This window comes from Crocodylus siamensis, chromosome 2, assembly GCF_052110815.1.
Source record: "Crocodylus siamensis isolate JL-2025a chromosome 2, ASM5211081v1, whole genome shotgun sequence".
NCBI lineage: Eukaryota > Metazoa > Chordata > Crocodylia > Crocodylidae > Crocodylus > Crocodylus siamensis.
Window position 1 is genome coordinate 286,719,721 of NC_143396.1, and position 27,780 is coordinate 286,747,500.

At 46.5% G+C, this 27,780-nt stretch overlaps 1 protein-coding gene across 2 annotated transcripts in view; it reads right to left on the reverse strand.

The window, feature by feature from the left end:
* Positions 1-24,687, reverse strand: part of DHRS7 (dehydrogenase/reductase 7) — a 46,272-nt gene extending 21,585 nt beyond the window's left edge. Inside the window, exons 1-3 of one of the 2 annotated variants that reach the window (XM_090034308.1) lie at positions 24,502-24,687; positions 8,263-8,415; positions 805-911 (exon numbers count right to left, since the gene is read on the reverse strand). In XM_090034308.1, coding sequence (XP_089890434.1) covers positions 805-911; positions 8,263-8,415; positions 24,502-24,640 — 399 coding nt within the window. In that variant the 5' untranslated portion in view covers positions 24,641-24,687. The remainder of the gene's footprint in view (positions 1-804; positions 912-8,262; positions 8,416-24,501) is intronic. The other variant, XM_090034310.1, reaches the window with a different exon arrangement.
* Positions 24,688-27,780: the final 3,093 nt, after the last annotated feature.

Below are 27,780 nucleotides of genomic sequence, written 5' to 3' on the forward strand. Positions count from 1 at the left end.
CTCTACAGATTAGTAAAGATTAAAGAAAACCACTGTACCCAATGGGACTCGGTGCTCAGTCTAGATCTCATTAAGTATCTCTGTGATGCTTCATTTCAGTTCCCAAACTGGATTTGGGTCTCCAGAAATAACATCCTTGTTAACAGCAGCATATGGAGATGAGATAACAGACCCGATTACTTACCCAATCAGCCCTATTGGGTCTCTGTAAGTTTGCGTACAGAGAGTCAAGCCCTCACCTCTCTCTAAAAGAACAGTTTCAAGAAGTTAAATGAACAGAGGATTGTTGGGGGTGGAGTAGATCCAAGCAAGGAGGAGTGTGGAAACAAATGCAAGGAGGAGGGGCAGTAGAGACCAAAGAGAAACATTTTAAGCAGACTATTCCAGAAGTCTTGAGGGATAAGTTTCTGAGTATAGCCTCTCCATTGATTTGGGATCTAGTGTGGGAGTGGTACGGTAGAAGGGAAAACCTATCACGGCAGCAGGCTTGCAAGGCTATAAAAGAGACCCTGTGGTTAGGCATATTGTAATGAAAGTTATATCAAACAACAAGAATGCACTTTTTGTAGAAAAAAAAAAAGCAATTAAATTGAGTTTCCTGGCCAGTGATTTAAATAATGATTCAAGTCAAATTCACCCATTTAAATCAAATCCACCCCGTGAACACTGCAGGATCAAGGGCTCATGTGCTTCTCTGCCCATTTAATGTGGATCGTGTCAAATGAATTGATTTGCTACCAAAATTGAAGGCAGAACAGTGGGAGCATTTGCCAGGGAAAACCTCAGTGCAAACAGGCAACTTACTCTACCAAAATGTTGAAGAACAGCCTTGGTTGCAGCTTCATGAGAGCTTCGCTCAGTCAGGTCAAGGCGCAGAACAAGGATATCTTTGTCACTCAAGCTGCTGATTTCTGAAATTAAGGAGGTGATTGAAGATTAAGCACAACGTGAATGATTCAACGGCTCTGTGATGCCCAGTTCCTCACCATGAGCATAGTTTTTGTTTTGTTTTGTTTTTTAAAGCCCTGTGAGCTAAGCAGAGAACTCATTTTCTAAGAAGCAGTATCAGGTCATGGAGCCCTATCATAATGCCTGTTCAAGGGCAGAGTCAAAAAGCTGCACCTCAGCTCCGAGAGCTTTTGAGCTAACTGTTACAGCACCGCATTCTCCAAACCACCGACTCTCAACAGGGGAGCCATGAGATCCTTTTACGGAGCTGGGCTGCTGTGGCTCTGGGTAACTGCTTTGTTCCATTAGGAAGTTGCATATTTCTTAGGCACTGCAATAGGATTGAGGTGGAGATTATAGCCAAACCCTTCAAAAGAACAAAGTGCAAATGTGATCTTTTCCATGTAGACTGCAGGTTAATTGTTCAGCTGTGGCCAGACTGCGACTGCACTCTGGGTTGCCATGGGGTGGGCACTGCTAGCATTTTGCCAAGGCTTTAGGCAAAGTCTAGACACTGCAGCTGAATGTTTGTTGCCATCCAACTACAGAAAGTGTTCCCCAAGGCACAGGAAGGATTAAAATAAGATCTGTGCATGTCAGCAGAATCGTGTTTGAGAGTTAAACAAGTAAGGATGCCTCATGTATCCCGTCATGGCCAGAAGGCAGCCAGTTTGATTTAACTCAATACTTTAATGGATTTATAAAAACAAAATAAAAAGTTTTAGTCATGAAAATTAAGAGGAACAGTGGAAAAGCCAAGTATGTAACAGCCACGATGCGCTTGTGAGCTTTATAGCGACTCACTACTATAAACAGAGAGACAGAAAGTGAGGACAGTAGGTTTAATGCAAGTTTCAGGGGTATTTTTAATGTCTACACTTGTAAAACACAGAACTAAATCACAAGTCCTTCTCAGAAGGAAGGGAAAGGATCAGGAGGCCATTGAGTGCTCCAAGATATCCATCACGAACAAAAGGGAGGACCCTTTGCACAGTGAACTGTAAACACAGATGCAGCAAGGCTTGCATGGGCACCAGCAAACCCACCTTTATGTTGCTTTCAGTGGAGAGAGGGAGCTGCTGATCAGGAGTGCGCATCAGTTATGACAAGGGTCTTGTTGGTCCTCCAGGTCCCCAACACTGCTTTGCTCCTCCCCCACCCCCTACTGCTGTAACTGGCCACTCTGATATATGGCCAGGACTCTACTGGCCCTTTCCCACCCTTTTTAAACCCAAGCTCCTTTGCAATACTTGCTCAAACAGCCAGCTACGTCCTCACTCCCTTGACTGAAGCCTCTCTTCGTGTCCCCCTAGCCCCTGCGAATCAAGAAGCATGGGTCCAAACACTACCCTCCCGCCCCCAAGTCAGAGAAGCGCACTGCAGACATTGGCCATGTGCAGGCTATTGAAGGCTGCTGAACTCCTGTTTAGCAGAGGAGGGAAAGCAGAAAACAAAACAAACAAAAACAGAAAAACACAAAACAAAACAAAAAACCAACCACGTCACTCAAAGCACGATCTCCCCAAAACATAGCTGCAATTACTGCCCCTCCCCCACACTGCAAGGCTTGCTGGGCTGGGTGCTCTCTCCCACCCCTGGTGGGAGAGCCACAGTGCAGGCAGTCCTTGACTTGCAACAATTCGCACTTGCGGTGCTCTGCCATTTATACCCATGTTATTACTTACGGTGCTGGATCCTCGCATTTATGGCACCACAGGGAAATTCACAACCAGAAAGGCAGGGCAGCAAAGCAAACATCCCTGGATCAGTTTCTCAAAAAGCCATCAAGTGGCCCTAAGTCTCCCCAAAATCTCCCCAGAGAAGCCCTTCTGAATGCCATGACCCTGATGAAGGTGTTCCTTCACCTTCCAATTAAATAAAATTATGCGATTAGTTACTGTATTGCCTTGTTTAATCGATTTGTACACAGTACACTTCAGAAAGCTTTGTACTGTACACTGTATATCATTTATAGTTGATTTAAATACGGTGTTTATGGTCATTTCCATAAAAAGTTGGGCATCAGGCCCTTGGTCAGAAATGTAACCCCCTATTATAACACTGTTTCTATGGGGGGAAAAAAACAAACAAGACACAGATTGGACTTGCATAGTTTCAACTTACAGCAACTTTTGTAGGAACATAACCCGCCGTAAGTGTAAGGACTGCCTGTACTTCAGACCATTGTGAACCAATTCTAACCAAGATATTGTTATGCGTGTCCACACCCTCCAAATGAAGCAGAACTGCTCTGGTTTTAACTCTGCTACACTTGTGTCTACAGTCATGAAGACAGAACTGCTCCTAAGTTCATGTCAGCACCCTTTAATATTGATACAATTGGCTCATCTGCCCATACCCCATGAGGATTTTGATTGGCTAACCTTAATACTGGTGAGAGTTTGCATTTTCTTATCTTAAGGGGCAAGAAGAAAACCTGCTTAAGAAGGTGGTTCCAACAAAAAGGGACCTCAGTGGTGAAAGTGTCACATCCATGGCAAGTATGACAAGCAGGCAAACACTTCAAGCCATGCAGTTTGGCAGCTGAAGGATTTAGTGTAGACCTGGCCAAAGTTTTTTTTCCAGGCCAGCTCAGAGACCTCAGGATGGACCTACTAGTCTATGCAGTTCCATCAGCTGGACCTGGCCATCTTCCATTGCCAGGCCTTCATTTGCTGTCAAGTCACCTTTTCTGTTGACAATATATTTTTATGGTGATCCAATACAGTACCATTGGAGAAAGGGATTTATAAAAGGTTTAACACCCTCTCATAAGATGAAGTATTACATTGGATATCCGTTTTCCTTCTTTTATGAAGTCCTCCAAATCTAACAGCATATTAAATCAGAGCCAGATGCCATCAGTGCATGTGTTCATGCCAAGGTTTAGCTGTTCTAGTGGTTTTGAACAACTGACCTGTCCAAGTGTGGTACTGAGTCTGGCGTCCCAAATAATTACCTGTTGCCCTTGCTGCTTGGGAAACACTGAGAAGATAAAAAACACAAATTAAGATGGGAGAATGAAGTGTTTTGAATTAGACACCACCACATGCTCCTTTAACATCTTATTTGGATCCTGGATAGTCTCAGCCAGGTTTCTTGGACATAGCAGATGCATGGATCTTTTCTTCCCTCAACAGCACTCTTCAGTTCAAAAGTCCAGGGCTGCAACATGATTTGTTAATGATTACATCTGTATTTATCCTATATCCAGACAGAGCTAAACCTTGTTTTCACAGTGCTGGACAAACAGTATTGAACCAGTTATGCCCTTAGTACAGGCTCCTGAATTGCATGAGTAGCATTTGTGGCAAAGGTTGCAAGAGTGTTTGTGCACTTGGAGTAATAACCCACTAGGCAATAACCCCCATTTTGTGCATTGTAAAATTACTGTTGGTAGCACCCAACTGGGTTTTTCCATTCCACATCAGAAAGTTTGTGGGCTAGACTACATTCCTAAAAACACATATGCTATTGCCCTGCCTGCAATAGGTGTGGGCAGGAGCAACCAGGCAGAACTTTGACCACTTCTGCTGTTGATTGCAGAGTTAGGGACCATGATTCATTTGGCTGCATTAGAAAATAAGAGCAAGAAGAGACAGCAAATATTTCATTTTGTTACTACAAGCATATCTGACCTGGAGGAGTGTGTGGAATAGGAAGGTGGCATTTTGTGTAGCTTTCAGAAAGAACTGGATTTGGAATCCAAGGTTCTTCTACTCAGGAGCTCAAGGTCTCCATGACTCCAACTCTGCATCTCTTCCTTCCTCCATCCCCCCTACTCCTCAACTAGTCCAACAACTTCTTCCTCATTTCCAAGTCTGAACATTTCTTTAACTGCCCCATAGGTCTCCTTCATGAGTCTATACTGCTTTCTGCAGCAAGGTACATAGTCACCCTAGCAAGCTTTAAATGTAGCCAGCTTCTGGTACCCAACCTCCCTCAAGTATTTCTTTTTGACTTCCTCTAAAACTTCAAATTCCCCAGCTCCCTACAGCAGCCTCCCCTGTAAGTGCAGTCCAAACTCATTTCCTCTTTAAGGAAGCATTGGAGTATTCCAGGTGTAACAGTTCCACAAAGCAATGGGTGTGCATCTCCATTGAGAAGCTAGTGTAGACTAAGGTTAGGTGTGAACTTGCAGCCCACCAGCTACTCTGGAAACAGTCTTAATAGGCAGTAAATGCAATGTAGCTTACTACGCTCTGAAGCCACAGACTTAAGACTGTAATATAGGCTCCAGATCCAAATTTTATCCCTTGCACCCATCTGTAATATAGATTGCAAGTCAGCTACTGCCTAAACTCCTGTGTGGCTTTAAAAATTGTCTTTGCAGTAGAGTTTTTGTTTTGGTTTTAAGTGCTAGCTACCCAGCTGGCATGAGACAGACATGGATACAGACTGGTTAGGAGTAAGGTTAGGCTGAAAAAGAGAAGGGGAGTATTAAGCATCAGAGAAAAGGAGGATCTCAAACAGGCTGGATCAAGAAATGCATATAGTTTTAAAGGTCCAGCTTGATACATCTGTGAACAAGAGTATACAGTGATGCTGCCAGCGAAGGCTTGGGTTAGGCATGAAGCCCCAGAAGGCCCCATCCAGTCCCATGCAAGAGAGATATTTGCAAAGCTTGCCTAGAATCCAGCAGCGACAGCAAGCTCACAGATGGGGAACTCATCCATTTCATGCAGAAATCTGCTGTAGGTGAGCAAACCTGGCACCAAGGAGACTCCCTGAACAGGAGCCCCTTTTGCAAGTCTGTCTGCAGGATGTGCCATATACAGGGTCCACAGGAGATCAAGCAAAGCAGAAATATACGCCAAGAAGAGCCTTAGTTAAATATTTCTGGGCATTTCTGGCCAGACCATTCAAAACCAGCAGCTACACTGCCTCTCTCTTAAGTGCCCATTATTATAACTTAAGTCTCATCTCAGGCTACTGGCAAGAACTTACCACTGATTTTTAACAGCTCGTTAGAGCTATAGTTCCCTCTTGGCCAATCCTTCCACTGTGCAGAGCCAAAATATAATATAATCCCGAGCTATCCATTTCAAAACAAAGTTGTTCCAAGTAACACTACGCCTCCACAACTTCCGCAGCATTGCTGGGAATGCAGCTCTCCAGCATGCTCCACAAACCCACTCCTGCACTACACGTGCCAGGCTGGGGAACACAGCACTGAAGCTTCCCCAAGGGTGACAGAGTCTGTTTACACATTGGCAAAGAGCCTCAGGTTTGTATTAAGCGCTGCTCCGATTTGGGGTTCCAACCCACCTCCTGCAGTTGCTCTTGGCTCTTCTTATGCCAACTGCTTTATCAAACCAATAGCTTATTTTGTTGCAGACCCTCACTTGGCAAGCAGGCAGCCCACCCTCAGCTGCTCCATAGTATTTAAATACTATTTTGCAAGCGGTTGCCCAACTCACTGCCTGGGACTGAGCTGCAAGTACCACATATGCCAGGGAGGAGCAAGTTCGCTTTGCTTCAATCCACTATTCTTGATTCTCAGGAGTAATATTTAATCTCATTTCAGGGTAGTTTTACAAACCCACGCAGACCTAGTCTTCAGCTACAGACGACCAGTGAGGCAGTCTGAGGAGCTCTGCTGATTTATACCAACCAAGGGTACAGTTCTACATGTCACTTGTGAAACCACTTGATTGAAGGATCCCATGTCCAATTAGATCATTATTGCCCAGAACAGTTTCAGCACCCCACCTACACCGACCACAGAACTAGAGGGACAGCTTCGCAAATCCAGAGCTGCTTTGGACTATGGGGTGTCTTTGTGGACCCTACTTCCAGCTGGCATTGCTGGCCCAGGGAGCCTCTCTCATGGTATCCATATCTACAGATTCCCTTTTCAAACAAGTCCTGGTTATTCCCAGGCTGTTACTCCATGTGAAATGTCAACACAAGTATTGTTTTTAAAGTCCACCACAGAGGGGAAACAGATAGGAAGGAATATAAAATTAGAGCCAAAGAGGAGTTCCTTTTATCGGTTTGAGCGGAAAAAAAAAATGCACTGACTACTGGTACTGAGAAATGGCAGGAAAAATAAGGGTTATAAATGACCTTGGTAGGTACAAGGGGAACAAAAGAAAAAAATAAAAATAAAAAAAAACAAGTAGGAACATTTGCAACTAAACTACACATAATACATGTAAAGGCCTGTTTAAGATTTGCTTCCACAGATCTGCAATTAACTGATTTTCATCAGATTATTAAATGGTATTTGATTAATGAAAGTGATCAGTCAAATATTAACTGCAGTCAAGGCATGATTATGTCCAATTGCTAGCTGAGAAGAGCAAACTCTCTGCCTAATCACAAACAGGAAATCTTCAGAATCATTTGAGACTGATTTTGCTGTAATTTGGCTAAGACTCCTAAAAGTCATGTGGCCCCATTAATCCAAGCACAGCCAACCTGAAAAATTTCTTATTTATTTTTGCAGAAATGAAAAGTTAATGTAGTTCTTGACAGCAATGCCAAAGCTTACCTGCTGTGCACAACACTACAGGTAACACTGCAGTCACACAAGAATCTAATCCATTTCATTCTGCTACTCCTCTAGCAAGATCTAACCAATTATTTTTGGCACTAGGAAGGCCATGAAGTAGAAACCACACACAGCAGGATGGGAGAACAGACTCTTTATATGTACCACTTGTAGGAGCCAGAATGGAGTGGGGGAGATAATCAGGCTCAATTGCTATATTTTCCTTCAAAGGGCCTCTCTCCCAATCCCATCTGTTTTTCCCCCCCTCATACTGGTCAGTGTCTCAGATTTAGAGACCTGGCTAGAAAGAATCCTGGTAAGACTGGTCAAATATTCAGTCGTTTTGGAACCAGTACTTACAACTAGCTTCCAATCATACCAGGTATTGCTGAAGTACCCGAAAGCTAGTTGTACAACAGTTATAGATTTGATCTTACTGTGTGCCTAAATTTACTGCTGTGATAACACTGCCACCTTCAGAAGAAGCTTCCTTATTAAAAAAACAAAAACACACACAAAAAACAAAAACACCCACCCAAAAAAAACCAACAAACAAAAAGTCCTAGGAATATATAACAAGTTAGAGATCAGCTATCAAGTTGTAACATAGAAATAGTCAAAATTAAGGGCTGGAAAAGACCTAGACAGATCATCAAGTCCAACTTCCCTGCTCTGAGCAGGAATGTTGCTGAGGTCAATATAGAAAAACCACTTCCAATTTGATTATGGAATGTATTCCTGATGCAAGTATTGACCTTGGTATGGCAACGCTACCATGGCAGGAGTCACAAAAGATCAGGAGTATAAAGAATACATACCCAGACACCTCTTCTTCACCCTTTCCAGTTCATCCTGTCTTCTTGCAGACAAAGCCAACAGAGCTCCTATCTTTGCTAGCTGGTAGGCCAACTCCTCTCCGATTCCACTTGAGGCTCCGGTCACCCAGACAACCTTGCCAGGCAGCTCTTTTTCTGGCAAAAAAATTAGAAAAAAACCCACAACAGAATAAACTCAGGGGCTAGACATTCACAAAAACAATGTTTGAGGTTTAGGATAAGCTGCTGAATTTTTCTATAACAGTTATGGTGGGGGTGAAAAAAAGGGAGTGGGGGGGGGGTGTCCAAAGCAGCTGTGACATTTGTCCCGTTTTCTTTATAGTTTGAACAGGATGTTCAAAGGCCACTGGGGCTAAACATCAATATTTTTGTACCCGATAACAAAACTTGCCTCTAGGAACCTGTTTTGGGCAGGTCTATTCATGAACGGCTTCCAAGGACAAGAGTGAACTCAGAAGCAAGCAGCAAAAAAAGCTCTTGGAAACATCAAAAGGCAGGCTCTACAAGTGACAGCACAGAACGGAAGAAAAGGCCAACTGGACACTTCAGGCTAATAATTTCTTCCTAATCCTGGATCCTCTTTTCATATCTATAGAGACAAAAAAAAACTGGCCAAAGGAGGCTACTCAATGTAGGCAGGGTGGGAGTTTACCTGCCTCAGTCTGAATCTGATGCAGCCAGGAGCCCTGCACCGTTCAGTTGCTTACTCCTCAGCTACTGAAGTCAATGAGAGGAGTTTTACTAGGTCACGTAAAGGAGCACCAGAATCCGGCCTTCAAGGCCAAGTTTTCAGAAATATTCCAGCATCCAGAGATGCTGCTGAATGAATGGGATATTCACAAGTCATAGGAAAACCCACTGGGCATGAGCTGGCCATCAGCCTCCTGTCCTCTGGAAGTTCTTATACCAGGCTGGTCCCCACAGCATCTATGTGCCTTCCAGCAGCACATTAGACACTGATTCACATCTGTCATGTGCTGCTAGCAACTGTTTGGTGTTGGTGGATACAGGACTCCACCACTCAGGACCTGACAGACGCTCCCTGGCATCTCTACGAGCAGGCACTGAACAGGGCACTGCAATAGTTTTTAGCCACACAGATATTACACAGGTAAAGACTCGAGTTAAATTGTCCCAGTTTCACTAACAGGGGCTTCTTTGAAACAGAAGTGCGATCTCATTCTGGAAAGGGATCATCTGAAAACAGCAAACCAATTCTTGTCTGGAGGGTCAATGCAGCAGAAGTAGACCCATGAGCTGGGTTACACCTTCAGACAGGTGTGTTCATTGTGTTCGAGTTGCAACTGTTCAAACCCACTGAAGCTCCCCAGTAAATTAACTGTGAGCAGACTGCACAAAAATGAATAAACTTTAAAATTACCAACCCCCCCCCAAACACGGAACATTGCAATAGTCTTTTTTCAAATTACAGCCCTATGTTCAAGTTACAGAGAGAAGCGCTTAAAAGAGTACACACAACCTTAAGATTTTGCCCTTTTGCACACACTGATTGAAACTCTTCCTATACTTAGGAAGTATCTACACATTGCCATAGCGTTGTACTACATTGCTGTACAGCACACTACAGTGATATAGTGATCATGTGGGCCTAAACATGATCATCAGCTATGTTACCGCAGCAGTGTGCTCTCCCAGTATAGTGGCACTATGACAACATAGCAGTGAAATCCAACCACACACTGCACAGTACATCACCTGTACTGCACCCTGCTTTAGTACTTCCAAAAGAAAGTACTAAAGCATGGTGCTATAGCCACGTCCCTGTACAGCAATGTTTAGATGGGCCATTAGTGGCCCATCGAGCCAGCACAGATGGCTAAGGCATGCTAGTTTCTGTAGCCAATAGCATACAAAGGACTGTTGACTAGTACCACATCCAGCCCCAGCAAAATGTCCCAGCCCAAGTGACCAGGTCCTTGCTTGCTGGGTTGACTGGGGGACAGCCTTTGGCAGGAAGGCAGAGCAGAGTTTCAATGAATGCTCCTGGAGCTGTAGCAAGACACCTTCACCACTGCTCCCTCCTACTCACAAATCTAAAGGCTGCACCATAATGTTCTTTATGATATGTAATCCCAATATGCCCCAGCTCAAAACTCCTTTTATTAGCTATAATGGGTACACAATTCATTCTACAGCACACCACTTTTTAAAGTCTAATTAACACTATTTGAAGGGGAAAGGACATTACATTTGTCCTCCCAACATGGATGCACTTCTGTTTTCCACCCCTTCGCTACTGCAAATGAATCCCATTTCTGTCCTACTGATCATAGCTCCCATCTCAAAAGCTACTTAAAATCAATTCCCGGGGCCTGTTCAGGAGGCATGCCTTCCACAATGAAAGCCAGCTGAGGCAAGGCAATAGTCTGCCAATATTGAGGTACTGTATCGATGCCAAGTGCTTCGATCTACTGGGTTTTGCTTTCTATAAAGAACTTGGACTAAAAAAAAAAAAAAGAAAAGTTTTGCAGTTCAGGTATGCAACACCTCATTTGCTTTAGTACAAGTGTTCTTACTCAGAAAAGCTTAATGGTTAATTTTTAAGCAGTGTTTAAAATGAAAAAAAACCCCAAACCCACCGAGTTACAGTCATAATGGTGTTAACCATTAACTATTGTGGTATAACCCTGCAGCAAGAAAGCTTAAAACAGCATAATACAGGACAGTTGGCTATGACAAAGTGCTTGAAAAAGGTAGTTAGCCATATTAGTCTGAAGCCAGGCAGAAGACAAGGCAGGCTGGCACCTCAGAGACTGTGTCAGAGCCATATTTTTTCATAAGCAACGAATGCCAAGTAGGTAATTGCCTATGACAGCTCAGCCTCCCTGCATCAGTTAGTCTAAAGCAGTGATTCTCAACCTTTTTAGACTCCAGGCACCCCTCCAAAAACTTCCCTGAATGTGGAGCCACTGGCTTACAGTGTAGTTAAGTGTGCCTTCTCACCTTTTCCCCTTTCATTTCACAGAAAGGAACAGGAATAAAAGCCAAGCATCTTTTAAAATAAAGTAATTGCATAAAACAAATTATGTTAAAAGCTATACATATAAAGTGAGAACAATACCCTTGATATCCCTTGTAGAATTTTTAAAGAGATATCCCTAGGCCCCGCTTCCCTAATTGTTTTGGGTAGTTTAAAAATCTAGAAGGACACCCCCCCCCCCCCGAGGAACCACTGCAGATAGCGCAGGGTTTAGTGTAAGGGGAACCAAGCAGCAGTTGTGACAACCTGTGCGTTTTAGCCCAAATGAATTGTTTTCCTGAACAAGCATTGCTCTTTTAAAAGTGGTTTAATTTACTATATAAGCATGGGAGAAGAGTAGGATGGTATAACTGTTCTAATAGCAAAGGTACTATATGGGAAGAGATGAGGCTAAAAGAGATCCTCTTTGAAGTAAATGATGCACTGGAAGTGCTTCTGGTCTACTTCCGGGTCTGCTGCCGAGTGCACTGGGAACCCCTCTCCCCCCACGCTTTTTTGGGATGCTTGATGGACCCCAGCATCACAGCACTCATGAGCTTGTGCTACCTAGAGGCACGTAGAAAAAAACAAAACAAAACAAAAACAAAAACCCCCACACATTTAAAGCCATTTCCATGTCTGAATTGATTCAGAGAGATTAAAAGGGTCCTCTGATTTGATTCAGAGATTCAGCTACCGAATCGAATCAGAGGACTGAAGCTTCACACAGCCCTAATGTATAGGTGCCCAATGCTGCTGTGGTTATAGAGGTGACCATACCTTAGAGAAAGGATGACAGATACCGGTAGGTCTATTTCTAATAAAAATCTAGTCCCAGGTGCATCAGTTATTTTGTACTGATGCTATATACTATGTCTGTATCACTGCATTATAATACATTGCATTGCAGTTCCTGTCCAAGAAATGTTATTAGAAAGATAATTAAGAAGGTGTCTTTTGGGGTCATTTGGCTGGCAACAAGGAATGGACACTGCCTTAGGATTCAGTGTTGAGCCTGTACTCTCCTGCCTCTTAATAGGTTGCAAGGGAGTCATGGGAGGCAACTCAAATGCCATTTTTAGTTACAGATTTCACATGTAATCCTTATTTACAGTTTAGGAAGTGCTTCTTGCCACAGCATTTTGCAGCTTCCTGTATAGAGAAAGTTGAATATACAACCCTTTTGGAAGAACTTCACTCTCTTAACAAAAGTAGCCTTTCAAACAGTAGGATCATATTCCCAATAAGACTTCAGCAAGTCTTACTAACATAATTCCCCCAATAGCAGGGATAAGGATTTGCTACACAATCTTATGCGAGGGAGCAATGAGAAGAGGTCCTAGATTTCTGTTTCCCAAGACTCCAACCATCTTATCTGACGAAAGTCTGATAAAGGCCATCCTGAACTCAACATGCAAAACCAAACAAGGGGGTCCGACACGGGTTTTTGTATGAACTGCATCTATGGAACAAAACTCCCACAAAATTATCAGGACTGTAAAAGTGTTTTTAACTCTACTTCCACCCTCCATTTATACTCAGCACTGGATAGTATAGATAAGAATGTTAAAGCCCAAGACACTTTTTAAGTATGGTTTCCGCCCTTGTTTATAGCTGAACACTGTGCTTTACACACATTAAAGACCAGAACTTTACTCACAGCACTTGGTTTCACTCAAAACATCCCGAAACATCGCTTATACATGGTCTCCAGTCTGATACTGCAGGAGTTTGGTAAACGCTGACATTCTTTTTCTTCCCCATGTCAAGACAACCTCAACTGGTATTGGTTTCCCTGGAGCTGTTCTGATTAACAGCAGCTGACCATCTGATTCACAGTACACAAAAGTTAAACCTAGCTGACTGGAAGCGGTATGCCCAAAAGAAGAGGCAGTTTAACCATTCAAAAAGCCTTTGGTAGGGAGCACTGACCATTTTATTGTTTATTGAGGGTCTGTCCATTTTCAACCATGACAGAAGCTCTATTATCTGCTAATAGCTGATCTTCCATAAAATAGGAGAAGTTTTCAGAAAGAAGGATCGATATTGGGGACAAAAACGTGCATCTTGCCACTATAAATGTGGAAGTCCACCACAGAATGGATGTCCTTTGTAAAGTTCACCAAAGAGCTTCATAAAACCAGTTTAACTGGGATGGTGGAACAACATGCGACAGATGGCCTTCACAAAAGTCACTGTGGACTGGGTGGGTTGCCTGGTATGATAACCAGCAAGAACTGAGTAAATACACTTGCAAGGAGCGTTTGCCTCCGATAAGCCAGGCATATATCAGAGGAACTTACCTAGCTCAAAGGACTTGAATTTTTGGGAAACTGAAGAGAGAAAAAGAGTGGTTGTGTCAGGCCTTAGACTTCAGTGGCAAGGGTTTTTTCTGGTTTCTATTGGGTTGTACAGCCAGCAAATGGTCATGAAAATCAGTTATTTCCTATAAAGCTCTAAACAGAGACAAACCTTTGCAGCATTTACTGCAAGACACCTCTGTGCAGTCAGCTCTATACTTGGCTTCAAAAATAAAGCAGAAATGCCTCATCTCCACTAAGATTTTTTTTGACAATGCAGTTAATGAACAGTAGTTGTCCCCCACCAAATGAACTCCACCCAGAGATGAGCTGCCTGTGAAGACGTGGCCTCTGACTCTTTAACCAAGCTGGAGGAGAGCATTTCCTTCCTTTGCTTTCTCTTGCAAGTAGATTAAGACAATCCTACCCTGCTGAGGTCTGCAGAAGAATCAGAAGTTAGGCAAGACCAAAATATGCAAACCTTCCTCCCTAAATATGATTTTTAAATCCACCTTCCAAGTACTTTGCACCAATGCCCCAATATGCAGATCAGAGGCACAATAAATCCAATATTAATCCAGGCTATTATTAGTCTTTAAAGTAAGATGAGGTGTCATGTTAGAATTACAGTATAAGTGAATTCTGTTACAGCTAGGGTGACTAGGAAGAAGTTGGGGACATCTGGGACACTGCCCCTTTTCCCCCCTGGCTCCCCGAAGTCAGTGGTGCTGCTGCTGCAGGCAGTGGCAGAGGCCGGTGGGCAGGGGCACAGGTGCGGTCTGGCGCGGAGGCAGAGCTGCCTAGTGCACCATGCTGCTCTACTTCCCTGCCAGACTGTGCCCCAGGCCTCAGCAATTCCAGGACTCATTTTAAAAATTTCAACATCTGGCAAAGACTGGCCTTTGAAATCCAGGACCATTTTGGGCAAAGAGGAATGTATAGTCACCCCTAGTTACAGCTCATATGTAGAGGGCAAGAGAGGACTGCACATGCAATGTGGACTTTACATTTCTTAGATTTTCATCAAATAACTGTGCCAAGTTATTGTTCTTTCAACAGTTCTTTTCAATGTGGAGCTACTTAGGGTGTTCTACCTCATCCCTCTCAGCAAACAAAGCTACAGGACAGAAACTTAGAAAATCTAGGAAAGACACCCTTGAAGTACTAAGATCTGAGCCCCAATGCACAACTCGGGCCCATACCTTTCATGGCATTAAGCAGAACAACTTCTACCACCTACCCAGGAGGATGCAATGAGATAGCCCATACCAAATAAGCTAACTAACCCAGCTTGGCAGCCAACCTCCATTTTCTGAGCAAACTTTTTTTTTGGGCGTGCACGCACACACACGTGCGTGCACACGTCTGTGAGTGAGCGAGTGACTGAGAGAGACTTGGTTCATCTCCAGTTACAGCCACAAGTACCCAGATCTTGGGGCACACATTTATCACCAGGCCATGGAATGGAGTGCCATTTTTATACTGATGGATGACCTGCCCTTATCTATTAAGAGAAGACCGTCTGTTCCTACATCTGACTGGATATTGATATTATTGGCCACGCTGTGCCATTATTCTGCTCTGATGTCATAATAGAAGTTTCAAAACAAAAACACACTCAAGGTGAAGAGATCCTTCATTTGGGACTGCATTCAGGAAATAAGGACACCTCCTCTGCTCAGAGACCACTTATCAGGGGCTCCATGTCATCTTGCATCCAAAAAACAAACAAACAAAAACCCCAGCTCCAAAAACAATCTTCATTAGGAGAACACTACGAAGATACCAAATCAAATGCTTCAAAATAAGGAAATGCCACAATTAAGTCACCTACTGGCATGTGTGCAGGATGATGACCTTTAGCTGCATAATCACATACTGTTAGATGCACCACACACACACACACACACTTGGGCCAACAGAAGAGCCTGAAGCAATAATAGCTTGTCATCTTCCATGTGGGCCAGCACTGGAAAGAAGAGCAGAGACTCTGCCAGTGGCTTTAATAATTCATTACTGAGAGCAGGGAAATGGTGAGGCCCAACTCCTGGGTTCTTTCCACATCTGGAATGGGCACTAGTGGGCACAGGCTCTTCTACCCCTTTCCCCACATGACCCAGTCTCCCACATCCTCACCTCCAGTTCCTTGCCCCACATCATAAGCTTTTCACCCCTTCCCAGTTTTTTCTTTCAGCTAATCTCAGTTGCCCTGCTTGGCTTTTTATCCAGTTCTCACTCCAAAAAACCTCTGGTCTCTAGTGCCAAACCCATCCACACCCCTGCTTTTTGTCCCCTCTCCCCCTGTGAGCACAACTCCTAGTTCCAGCTTTCCACCCCACCCCAGCAGGTCCAGCTCTAGTTTCTTCATACGTCTTCCTTCCCCTCTGCAGCTGAGGCTGGCTGGCTAGGGATATGGGGAAAGTGTCAGTAGGAGCATAGGTCAGGTCACCCAGCCTTCCAGCCAGCAGCCCACAGCTACAGCTGCAGCTGTTTAGCAAGGGTGGGATCTTCACATATTTTTGGCTGCCAGACTAAGAGATCCCTCCTGAGCATGTGCACACTACAATTTTTCAAACTCTATTAGCCAAGTTTGAATAAGACACAGGCCCTCCCCACCTATTGCTACATACCAAGCTTCTCCTCCAAAGTGTGGGGTAAGCAGAGCTGCTCCACAGAAAAAGGCATCAAAAGTTTTCTTATTTCTGACATGGGCAAAGCACATATTTTCTTCTCTAGTAGGAGTGTAAAAGTTTAAAGCCGAATATTTTCCAGAGCAGGGAAGGGGGGGAAAAAGAAAGCCAGCCTGAGGGAGACACCAGGCATGGAAAAATTGTAACCTGCATTTCAAGTTATGCAGTGCCTAGCATTTTACACTGTGGGTTAATGAGCTGCATTAAAGAACCTTTATGGCAAGTGCTACTGGCCCCATAGATGATAGAGCAAGGTCTCCTATATCAATGCATAGACAGCAGAAAGCTTCATTCCCCACTTGGACAAAAAAAAAAGCCATCAACAAATTGCTGGCTCAGGGGTGAGTCAGCCACGCAAAAATCCAGCAGTGGAATGAAAAACAGCTGGCTGAAGTTAACCCCAAGCAGGCAAGGGAGAATAGTAGAAAACACTGAGTTAGCCCCAACCAACATATTTTCTGTGACATGGGGCCTCTGACAAACCTGCTTTCCCGCAGTCCTGGTAACTTAGGAGCTTGGGAGTTCTCCTGGACATGCTGGGCTAAATCCTATTTCATGAAACGCAGCCAAACTTAAGTCGCTGCTGAACTGCAGTTTTTGGCACTGACGCCATTGGGAGCCTATTTCATCCTGTGGCAAAACAGACCCACCCTCCACATGGGCCTGCCAACTAGGGGAAGAGAACAAAGAGCCCTCCCACCTTTCAGCCCTGCGGCGAGGGACTTGCCCAAGGAGTGGGTGACCTGGGTTCTGGGCTTACCTCACCCAGATGGGATTTCAACCTGCATCTCCTGCTTCCCAAAGTGCCCTAGCCACAGCCTGTGCCAGGCACTGCCCAGCTCTCTCCTTGAAGCCAGCTCACTGCATCTTATATGCACTGGGAAAAGTTCCTGCCCCAGAAGGAAGAGGCCCAGATCCCATGTTCTTCCCTTCTAGGGCAACACCAATTCACTTCCTCCTGACCCCACATATCTTCCTCTCTGGGCTGCCCAGTGGGTCAGCTTCGAGAGAAGGGCTGGAGACAAGACTGACACTGCCTGTCCATAACCCAGTGGCTCCAGTTCTTGGCTGAGAAGCAGGTTCAAACCCCCTCTGGGCAGTGGGAAGCTTATAACCCCTCTTACCCCAGGCATAATCCCCTAACCAGTATGCCACTGGCCCAAGAAGAGACCTTCTCCTCCTTCCACCAGCCATGATTTTTGCTCAGGTACAATTCTGGGACCTGCCACCCCTCTGTGTACACCTAGGAGGCCGCATGGAAACAATGCAGCATTACTGAGCATGCTGGGCAATACTGCAATCAAAACCAGGGTGCCAAAAAACTGAGGCATGCAGAGGGAACAAGGATTTGGACCGCTGTTTCCAGACGCTGATTTTGGTTGCTGAAGTTACATTTCCTCCTCTGTGACTGGTAGGAGACCTGTCACTTTATCTTTCAGCTGACAGCCAAGACAAAGTACTCCGTGACTCTGCAGCCTTCAGATGGCACCGTTTATCTGCCCCACACTTGAGAATGACTGCACAATACTTAAAGGATTAGACACTTAAAAACTCAGCTGCCTGCCTTCTGGATCATGCCAGGTGCCAAGGGCATCTTAAATGATGTTGCACTCCCTATATTAGGATAGATAGGGATTTTCAAGCAGTTTGAAAGACCTGAAGGATAATTAATCACTGCCTGCTACAGGAAGGTCTCTTTCCTCCAATAGCTATGTTTGTTATACAGAAATAGGGAAGAATTGTTTCTAAAATATGAAGGTGGAAGGTAACTTTGATGACAACAACCATGAAATGAAAGTTCAAGATCCTCAGGGAAGGAAAGAGCATCAGAACAGAGACACTGGACTTCATAAAAGATGACAAACTTGGAGAATTGGTGCACTGAATCCCATGGAAGGCACGTCTGAAAGGGAAAAATAGGTCCAGGAGACTGGATGTACCTTGGAGGCCAGATTATGGATGGAGGAGCAAGCTATGCTGATGCAAAAGCAGCACAGGAGGAGGCTGAACTGGCTAAACTGAGCTCTTCAGCAAGCTGAAAACTCTAAATGGGATCTTACAAAAAGTAAGTCAGAGTATTGCAGAGGCACACAGGGGGCAAACACATGTCAGGAGGGTCAAGGCAAGAAGCGAGATGCAACTAGCCACAGATATAGAAAGCAATGATAAAGCATTATACAGATATGTCAGAAGCAAGAGGGAGATGAAAGAAAATGGAGAACACTTCCTGAATGCAGAAGGCAATCTAGTAACTGGTAATGCAGAGAAGGCTGAAGTATTTAATGACTTTTTTCCTTCAGTCTTCCCACATAAAGCAGCTACCAGATGAGAAATGCAAAATGACAGCAAAGGTAAGGGAGGAGATAAGCAGCCTAGCAGTAGTAGAAGAACAGGTTAAGGGTTGCTTAGAGAAACTGCCTGCTTATGTCAGCAGGGCCAGATGGGATGCACCCTAGGATACTCAAGGAGTTAGCCGAGGCAACTTCAGAGCCACAAGCCGCATCTACATGAGACACTGACTGAATGGTAGCTCGTTACTGTGGCTCAGTACTGTCACATGGCACAAAGTTCGTCGCAACACTACTGAGCAGTAGTTATGATTCGCTGCTGTCAACATCACCTAAAAGCTGTTCAGTGATATTTAGTACCTGCGTCTACAAGTACTAAATGACTGCATAGTAACAACTGTGCAGTCAGCATCTCATGTAGACACAGCCACTAGCTATCATTTTTGAGCATTCAGGGAGATTGGGCGAGGTCGTGGATGACTAGAAAAGGGCAAATGTAGTGCCCATCTTTATGAAAGTGCAACTACAGACTGGTCAGTCTGATCTCAGTACCCCGACAGATCACAGAACAGATCATTAAAGCATCTATTTCTAGGCACCTGGAGAAGACCAAGGAACAGGCAGCACCAGTAGGGCTGCCAAACATATGGGGACAGTAGGGCTGTCACAAACATATGGCCTGGAGGCCAAATAGGACCAGAAGAGCCCTGCCATCCAGCCTGCAAAACTAACAGAACCTAGGGGCAAGGCTGCTGCAGAATTCAGAATCCCTGAATGGCGACCAGCAGAAATGGACGTGCAAGAGCTGTGCAGATGAAGACCTTGCTTGCCCTGCACTTGCGAGACCCCACCACTGCCAGATTCTCCCCGCTCTGTTACCCAGACCTCTGCCACTGCTCCTGCCCTTACCGGACACCTCACCAGTCCCCTGGATCACCACTTCTTCCACTGGCCCTATGGATCCACCCTGGGAGGAGCCCCCCCCTCCATCTGGATCCAGACCAGGGCAAATTTGACATCCTGATCTATAGCAAGTCATGCCTGACCTACCTGATCTCCTCCTATGAGAAAGTGATGGGCTTCATGGATGAGAAGAGAGCAGTGTCTGATACTCCTTGACTTTAGCAAAACATTTGACAAAAGGTGGGGTAGAGAGAGATGCACAAAGAGACTTCTGAACTTTTAGCAGGACAGAGAGCCTAAAAGTCAGTTTATTGGACTGTGTTTTGCATTAGTCTTTCCCACTACCCAGGGTTAAGTTCTTGTTTCTGCTAGATGATGGCTCCTTGATAAAAAGAGGGATAGGAAGGAAGAAGCTGGCAACAGATATCTACATGCTACAGTTTACAACTATTTGGGCGAAGGTCTCAGCATAGCCTGTTCCATGCACATTTTAGTGATTCAACCTGGCAAGCTTCAGGAGCAGAACAGCTCCTAAATGCCTCAAAGACTACAGACCAAGATGGAGTGTACATCTGTTTAGTTAGGGCTGTCCAATCTGCAGCCCACAGGCTCCCACCCATGTACCAATTCCCCCACTGCTCCAACTGCTGCTTCCCCTGGGGGTCTCTGGACTCTCCCTCCCTCCTCTGGCTTCTACCTCCTGCCCATCTCAAGGGTCCCAGGAAGTCTGCTGCTAAGCAAGGGCATCTGCACAGTGTGGGGAGGAGGGGAATGCCAGAGGCACAGCACTGCAACACACCTCCACCCACCCCAACCCTGATGGCTCTAAAGTTGCATAGTCATATCTTAAGTGTGACAGTCATAGTTGTCCCTTGCATCTGGTTTCCCCTCTCATAGGTTATACACGTTGAGTTGTAATCCAAATTACTCACGGAAAGTGACAATATATCCACCAAAACTATTCTTTCATCCAGGAAAAGTGTTCATCAACTGCAGAGGCTTCCCCAGTCTGACGAAGGGCATTTACACCCAAAAAGGTTGCAAAGAAGAGTTTTTCCAGCTATCTGAGTTGGTCTAATAAAAGCTATCAGATTTACCCCAAAAAAACCTTGTCCCTCCAGCTAGAAAAGGGGTTGCCCCTCTTCCCCATTATCTCTTCTCACAGCTTTTCCTTGTACATTCCAAATCCTTTTAAACATACAGGCATCATTACTGAACGGACTTTACTGTAGAAGAACTATGCATTTTATGTTGACATTGCATTTGTTGCCTGGCTTAATATCAGAGAGAAGCATGCAGCCAAAAGTTCTGCTTTTCATAAATCTAGTGGAAATACAAAAATGAATGTTTTTTTAAATCTGTGGTGTGATATTTCAAACACAGGGCTATACACGTCATACAGTACATTTTTCTAGTAGAACATTTCTAAGTAGATCAGACCTTCATGTAATCTAATACATGACTGTTTCCAGCATCAAAAACAGAGCGTGTGCTTTCCAAAAAGAAAGCACACAGACTTGAGTCAGTAGTTGAGCCACTGATACTACCAAATGAGAGCTAGTAGCTTAAAAGAGGCACAAGGCATTTAAAAAAAAATCGGTGACATTATTAGCCACATCAGCCAAAAAAAGGTCAATTGCTGATAATGTCAATTTTCCTTTTATCAGTGCCAATACGATATGGACTGATGTATCGGTGCACCTCTAGTTACAGCTACCGTTTGGGACAACAGACTGGGGACTGAACTGGAGACTCCCAGGATGAAGAGAATGAGCTGCTACAGCTTGAACTGAAGGGCTAGGCTTGTCTAGCAGGGAGCTGTAACTGGCTCCTGGCCTCTGCCAGCTGAAATAGAAGAAAGATCCACAAAACACCTCCCCAGTGGGATAAACAAGCATAGTATGTGCAATATCGCTCTAGCGTTTAAAATAATTTAAAAATCAGTGTTATTAGGCAAGTAAAGTTTTGTGCTTCAGTGTTTCTAGTCAATTTTCATACCACATCAGATCAGATATACAGCATTTTGCAGCCTTAGAGTTAAGCCTCAAAGTTGTATGTAGGGTGCAAAAAACCTTAGTTTCATAGTTTCTAGGGTTGGAAGGGGCCCAAGTAGATCATCTAGTCCGACCCCCTGCCATGGCAGGAAAGAGTACTGGGGTCAAACGACTCCAGCAAGGTGTTCATCTAAGCTCCTCTTAAAAACCCCCAGGGTAGGAGCCTGCACCACTTCTCTTGGAAGTTGGTTCCAAACCCTAGCCGCCCTGACCATGAAGTAGTGCCTCCTGATGTCTAGCTTGAATCTCCCCTCTGCCAGCTTGTGCCCGTTATTCCTGGTCACTCCTGGGAGTGCTCGGAGGAACTGGGACTCCCCCAATGCCTGCTGGTCCCCTCTGACTAGTTTGTAACAGGCCACTAGATCCCCCCTCAGCCTTCTCTTGTGGAGGCTGAACAGGTTCAGGTCCTGCAGCCTCTCCTCACAGGGCCTGCCCTGCTGCCCCCTGACCATTCAAGTGGCCTCCTCTGGACCCTCTCCATGCTGCCCACATCCCTCTTGAAGTGTGGCACCCAGAACTGGACGCAGTCCTCCAGCTGCGGCCTGACCAGTGCCGCATAGAGGGGGAGGATCACCTCCCTGGACCTGCTCAAGATGCATCTATGGATACATGACAAGGTGCAGTTGGCCTTCCTGACCGTGTCCCCACACTGCCGGCCCATGGTCATCTTGGAGTCAATGATGACTCCAAGATCCTTTTCCACCTCAGTGCTGACAAGAGGGGAGTTCCCTAACCTGTAGGTATGGTGCTGGTTGTTCCTCCCCAGGTGCAGCACCTTGCACTTGTCAGTGTTGAATCCCATCCTATTCTCATTCACCCACCCCTGTAACCTGTCTAGGTCCGATTGTAGCCTGTTGCTTCCTTCTAGCGTGCCCACATCCCCCCACATCTTAGTGTCATCAGCAAATTTGAACAGGGTGCTTTGTACCCCCTCATCCAAGTGAAGAAGTTGAACAGTGCGGGCCCAAGGACCGAGCCCTGGGGGACCCCACTGCCCACGTCCTTCCAGGCTGAGAAGGACCCATCCACCACCACTCTCTGGGTGCGGCCCTCCAGCCAGTTGGCGACCCATTTGACTGGGTACGTGTCGACACCACAGCCCCCCAGTCTCTTAATGAGAACGGGGTGAGAGACAGTGTCAAAAGCCTTCCAGAAATCCAGGAAGACTATGTTCACTGCTACCCCTGCATCTAATAATTTAGTTATCCGATCATAAAAGGCCACCAGGTTGGTCTGACAGGACCTGCCACTGATGAACCCATGTTGGTTGCCCCTAAGCATGCAGTCCCCTGCTGGCCCCTCCTGGATGTGTGCCAGCATAATTTTCTCAAACAGCTTGCCTAGGATCTAGGTAAGGCTAACTGGTCTATAGTTTCCCAGGTCCTCCTCCTTCCCCTTGAGTTTTCCTAGATCCTGCACACTGCAACTCCTGTCAGAGCCAGAGAGTCTGTTCATCAGTACACCCAGAGAAGTCTCAGGAGCTCCGAAAAGACGGGCCCCTTTTGTTTCCCTGATTATTCATGCATCCAGGTATTTAAATTATATACCCCCAAAAATATTCACTTATGGGAGTGGACCATTATTTTGCCTTTGGACAAATTCCTCAAAGCTGAAACATGCCTGATGTACATACTAATGTGGATGTTTACAGCAGGAAAGAGACCTTGGTTCATGTTGAAATGGGGCGTGTCCTTTATCCTTAAAGAAGTCTTTAATAGTAGGCAAAGCGAACCTGAAGTTAAACAAATTACTGTTAAATCACCTGCAATTCTCTTCCTGAATCATCAGTTTGACCTTTACTTCTCTACTCACCAGTGGCATCTTGTCTCTTATCTTTATAGGCCATGCACCTGCAAGACACGCCAAACAGCAGTATTTTCTGCCCCTGTAGTACTCCTGTCTTTGGTGGGCTCTGCACACTCAGGGTAGATATGCACCTTACAGACCAACTAAGATAATTGCAAAGCACAAGCTTTCCTTTGTAAAGCATGCGGAGCTGTCTGCCAAACTGAGGTCTCAAGTAATCAGCTTGTTGCCCCAGGAACTAGACTGCATTCCCATTACCTTCCGAGTCTTTTTGGAAAAGCAAGTTTGTGATACCAGAGCTTCCTACAAAGGCCTGCAGAAAAAGTCATTTCTAATCAAATAACTGAGACTATGTTGGTCGGACCTCCTCAAGAGCAGACAGGCCGTTTCGACAGCCTACGCGCTTTGGAAGACAGAAAATGAAGGTCCTGTGAAGCTACAGAAAACTATGGAAACCCCAACAGCAGTCAGCCAAGGAGAGGGATGCAGCAACTGCCATATGAACGGCCATCAACTGGGTCAGATCACAGGGGTGGAGAGCGGACGCGGGACGGGAAAGCGAGCTGGGTCTGAGCACCATTTCCCCCTTGGCAGCCTCCAGCACAGGCCAGGTACTGACACCACTCTTCCACCACTACCACCGACTGGAAGCCAGTCTGTACCCGCCACACACAAGTGGCGCACAGACTGGTCTAGACATGGCAGAACCCACCCCCACAGATAAATGCACGATGCGTTCACTGCCTAAATTACGCTGCTTACAGAAAACGGCGCAACTGAGACCGATTCCACCATGGGCTTTTTGAACGTCTGCACCTAGCCTGAAGGCGCAGCACGCTCCCGTTCGGACGCAAAAGCAGCCCGGGCTCCAGGGCGCCACAGCGGTGATGGGATGGGGCCCCTGGCAGCCCAACGTGGAGGCCGCAAAGCAGAGGAGGAGGAAAAAACGCTTTGGGGCGGATGTGGCAGACAGCCTCGTGGTTAAACCCTGCACGCGCTCGGGTTAGGAACAGCAGGCATGGGACACGGGGGGGCCGGGCTCAGCACCCCGGGGGGCACCATGTATGGGGGGCAGGGGTTTGGGACCCCACAAGGGGGCGACGGCTCAGCACCCAGGGGTGAGAGGCCCCACAGGCGCTGCGGGCACCCCTCGGGCAGCCGTGAGGAGAAGCGCGGGGGGCCGCCCCCGGGCCGCGTTACCTGGGCGCCGGCCCCGCCAGTCGGCCCACAGCAGGGTCAGGTCGCCGTCGGCCCGCAGCCAGCGCAGCGCCAGCCACAGCAGCGCGGCGGCGCCCAGCAGCGGGGCCACGACGCAGCCCCAGCCGCAGTCCCAGGCCATGGCCGCCACGGCCGCGCCGCCTCCGCTCCCGCCGCTTTTCTAGCGCCGCCGCCTGGCCCCGCCCCTCGGCCCCGCCCCGCCCCGCCGCCCCGGGGGCTGTTAAAAAAAGTAATGGTAGGTTTCGTGTTTTGGGTCAAATCACGTGGATGGCGCAGCCGGGTGGGTGGTGCGGGCCCGTCCCTGCAGCCGCCCCGGGGGCTTCGCCGCCGCCCCAAGCCGCGGGACTCGGGAGCGACAGGAGCCACAGGCAGCCGCCACCCGCCAGCCCAGGCTCTCCGGGCCGGGACTTCAGCTGCTTCCTCCTGCGCTCCGTCTTGGCCCAGGAGAGGCCGAGAAGCCCAGCCCCAGGGTTTCCACCCACTTGCTCCACACCAGCAGCTCCCCACGCAAGTCACCCTCGTGTCCAAGGACGTCCAGCCGGCCGCGGCACCTCCCGTCCTGTCCACTATTGACCTGCCAGGCTCGAAACCGTGTTTCAAGAAGTCCATAAGCTATAACCAGGGTAGTCTCCTCCCTCCCAGTCCCACTGGTTTGGGGGCTCGCCTACACCCCGTATCCAGGCGGGAATACTAGGTGCAAGTCGCGGGCCCGCCTCCCTGTGCCCTCATTTCTGGTTTTTAGAGCCATATGTAGGCAGGGAAGTTTGGATACTTAAGTTAGACTGTTAAATCAAGGGATGCCAGACAGTTGCAGAACACAATTGCAGCATTGCTGGAAATCAGATTGCTTTGATTTAGATTTCTCTTCATTGAATCAATTGCCTGATTTTATACACGTGGGTCTGAAAATTCTGGCCTCTGTGGGAGCGTCTACACAAGACGTTTACTGCAGAGCTGCCTCATTAGCTCCTCGGTCAAGTCTTGGCATCTACACGTGCAGCCCTATTAGGCCACAGTCAATTAAATAACTCGGCAGTAGGTTAGTACTCATAAAAACAAGTATTGTCCTACGGCTGCGTTCTTCAGCGTGCAGCGGTGCACACGTAGACGCTGATGGAGCTGGCTGGGGCACGAGGGTGCTTCAGTGCGGGGGCTGCCTGCAGGCTAACTCTGTCCCCATCACCCTCGTGCCCCAGCCAGCCCCTCTGCAGCGCGCTGAGCCCAGTCGGAGCAAGCCGGGGCTGGCAGGCTGACCCCCCAGACGCCCTGTCAGCTGGGGCTGCTCCGACCTGGCTCGACATGCTGCAATCCCAGGTGCACGTCTTGGCCTTTCTTAGGCTAAGATTACACATAGTGGTCTTCACGGCCTCTTGAAGGCTCAGATCAAGCATAGTTTATGCTTGCCTAGGGGAAATACTGTGATCACCACAAGGGCTTCCTGGTCAAACCCAGGAAAGACCACTCTGGTGGCATGGGATAGTACCTGTGTAGGTAATGCATAGTTAATCTTGGCTTTCTGCCCACTTTGCGGAAATGGGAGACTCCTCCCTAGCCTGCTCCTGGGGCCTTACGGCTGAGGGCAAGTGAAACTTGGAGACATCCGAACTCCAAGCCTCTGGGCATGGGCCTGGAAGTAGGATGCCCACCAAAGTTTTGGGAAACATCTGAGGCCCCAGATGGGGGTGGAGGATGTGTACTGGTAGTGGGTTCACTTCTGGTTCTGGACTCTTGGATTTGGAATTAATTTTGGCTAATTTGGCCTGGGATACATAAAATTTGAAAAAAAACCAAAAAACCCTGCAGTGCCTAGGAGCAATAAACTCCAGCGCACTATGCGCTGGAGTTTATTGTGGCACATTAACTTCACGTGCAGATGTGCCCACTGCTGCTCTTTCTAAATCTTCTGCAGTGGGAAATGAGATGGGGGGCATGGAACGAAACACCTTCCCCACCTGCACTCACAACTGGTATAAATTTTCATGGTTGGGCCCACGTTGTGCTAGGTGCTGACCAAACATAGGAAAACACAGTCCGTCCCCTAAAGTACTTGCACTCTACAAAAATTATAAGACAAAGGTAGAAAAGAGGCATGAAAATTTGCTATCAATATATTTTCCTTGTTTGTTTTGGTAGACAGTACCTGTGTTTAAGTAGCCCTGAAGCCACATCACAAATAGACTAATTTCTTTGGAAACTCAGAATGGAAGTGGGTCTTAGTAGGGATTTAAAAGGAGCTTAGGGCACATTCATTCCTCATTCTTTTCTTTGGCTGACCACAGCTGTTTGCTGTGCCCACCTGCCATCTCTTGTCCTGTACTTGGATTGCAACGGCTGTGATCCAGGGATTATTTGTAGAGGCAGACAACAGAGACTGAAACCCGACTGGGCCATCCACAAAATATCATATTGTAAATGAAGAAATAGTAAGGAAGAGTAGCAGGTTCACAGCTCAGCAAAGGCATCCCTCACTTAATGCCTGGAGTGGAAGGAAGCATACAGTTTTAGGACAAAGAGACAAACACTTGCTCCCTTTTAAATTAGGAGCACCACCACCACTCAAAATACTGTACAACGGCTGGTAGCGTGGTACATAGCTGTGTGCAGAAGAGTAGATACTGGTTCTAAACAGAGTTAGACACCTAGAATAAAGTTTCACAACTCTGTGCACTAAGCAGGGAGATGCCTCTGTCAGCCAAAAGGAAGCATTGAAGAGAGGAGTGTGTTGAAATCTCACCTCTTTCTCAGACTTTAGATGGCTTTTGGGTGCTTCTCAGCACCTCCCTGCAGAGTGTTAGGCACTTGTGTGAAACTGCCTCTTAGACTCGCACATCTAAGTTGTGATCCATTTTGCCAAATAACTTAATGGTTAAAGTTTTCATCATGAAAGTGAGACCTAGAGTCCATATTCTCCCCAGCCTGAAGGAATCCAAACAGGCATCTCCTATGTCCCAGGGAAATCATAGAAATCATAGAGAAATAGGGTTGGAAGGGACCTCCAGAGGTCATCTAGTCCAACCCCTTATCCAAGCCACCTTGTACAATCCATCATCTAAACTCTTTGGAAAACTACCATTAACCCTGACACGACACAGGACATAACCCCCAAACCTGCCACAGGTAAAGAGGGGGACCACATCAGCCAATGTCTTGCTTCTATAAAAGGTTGTTAAAATATGCTCAAGAGATCCCAGGGAGGGGGCCACGCTCTCTGTCCCCCACTACAGAAAGCAGCAAAACCCCACACAGTGCATGCCAATCTGA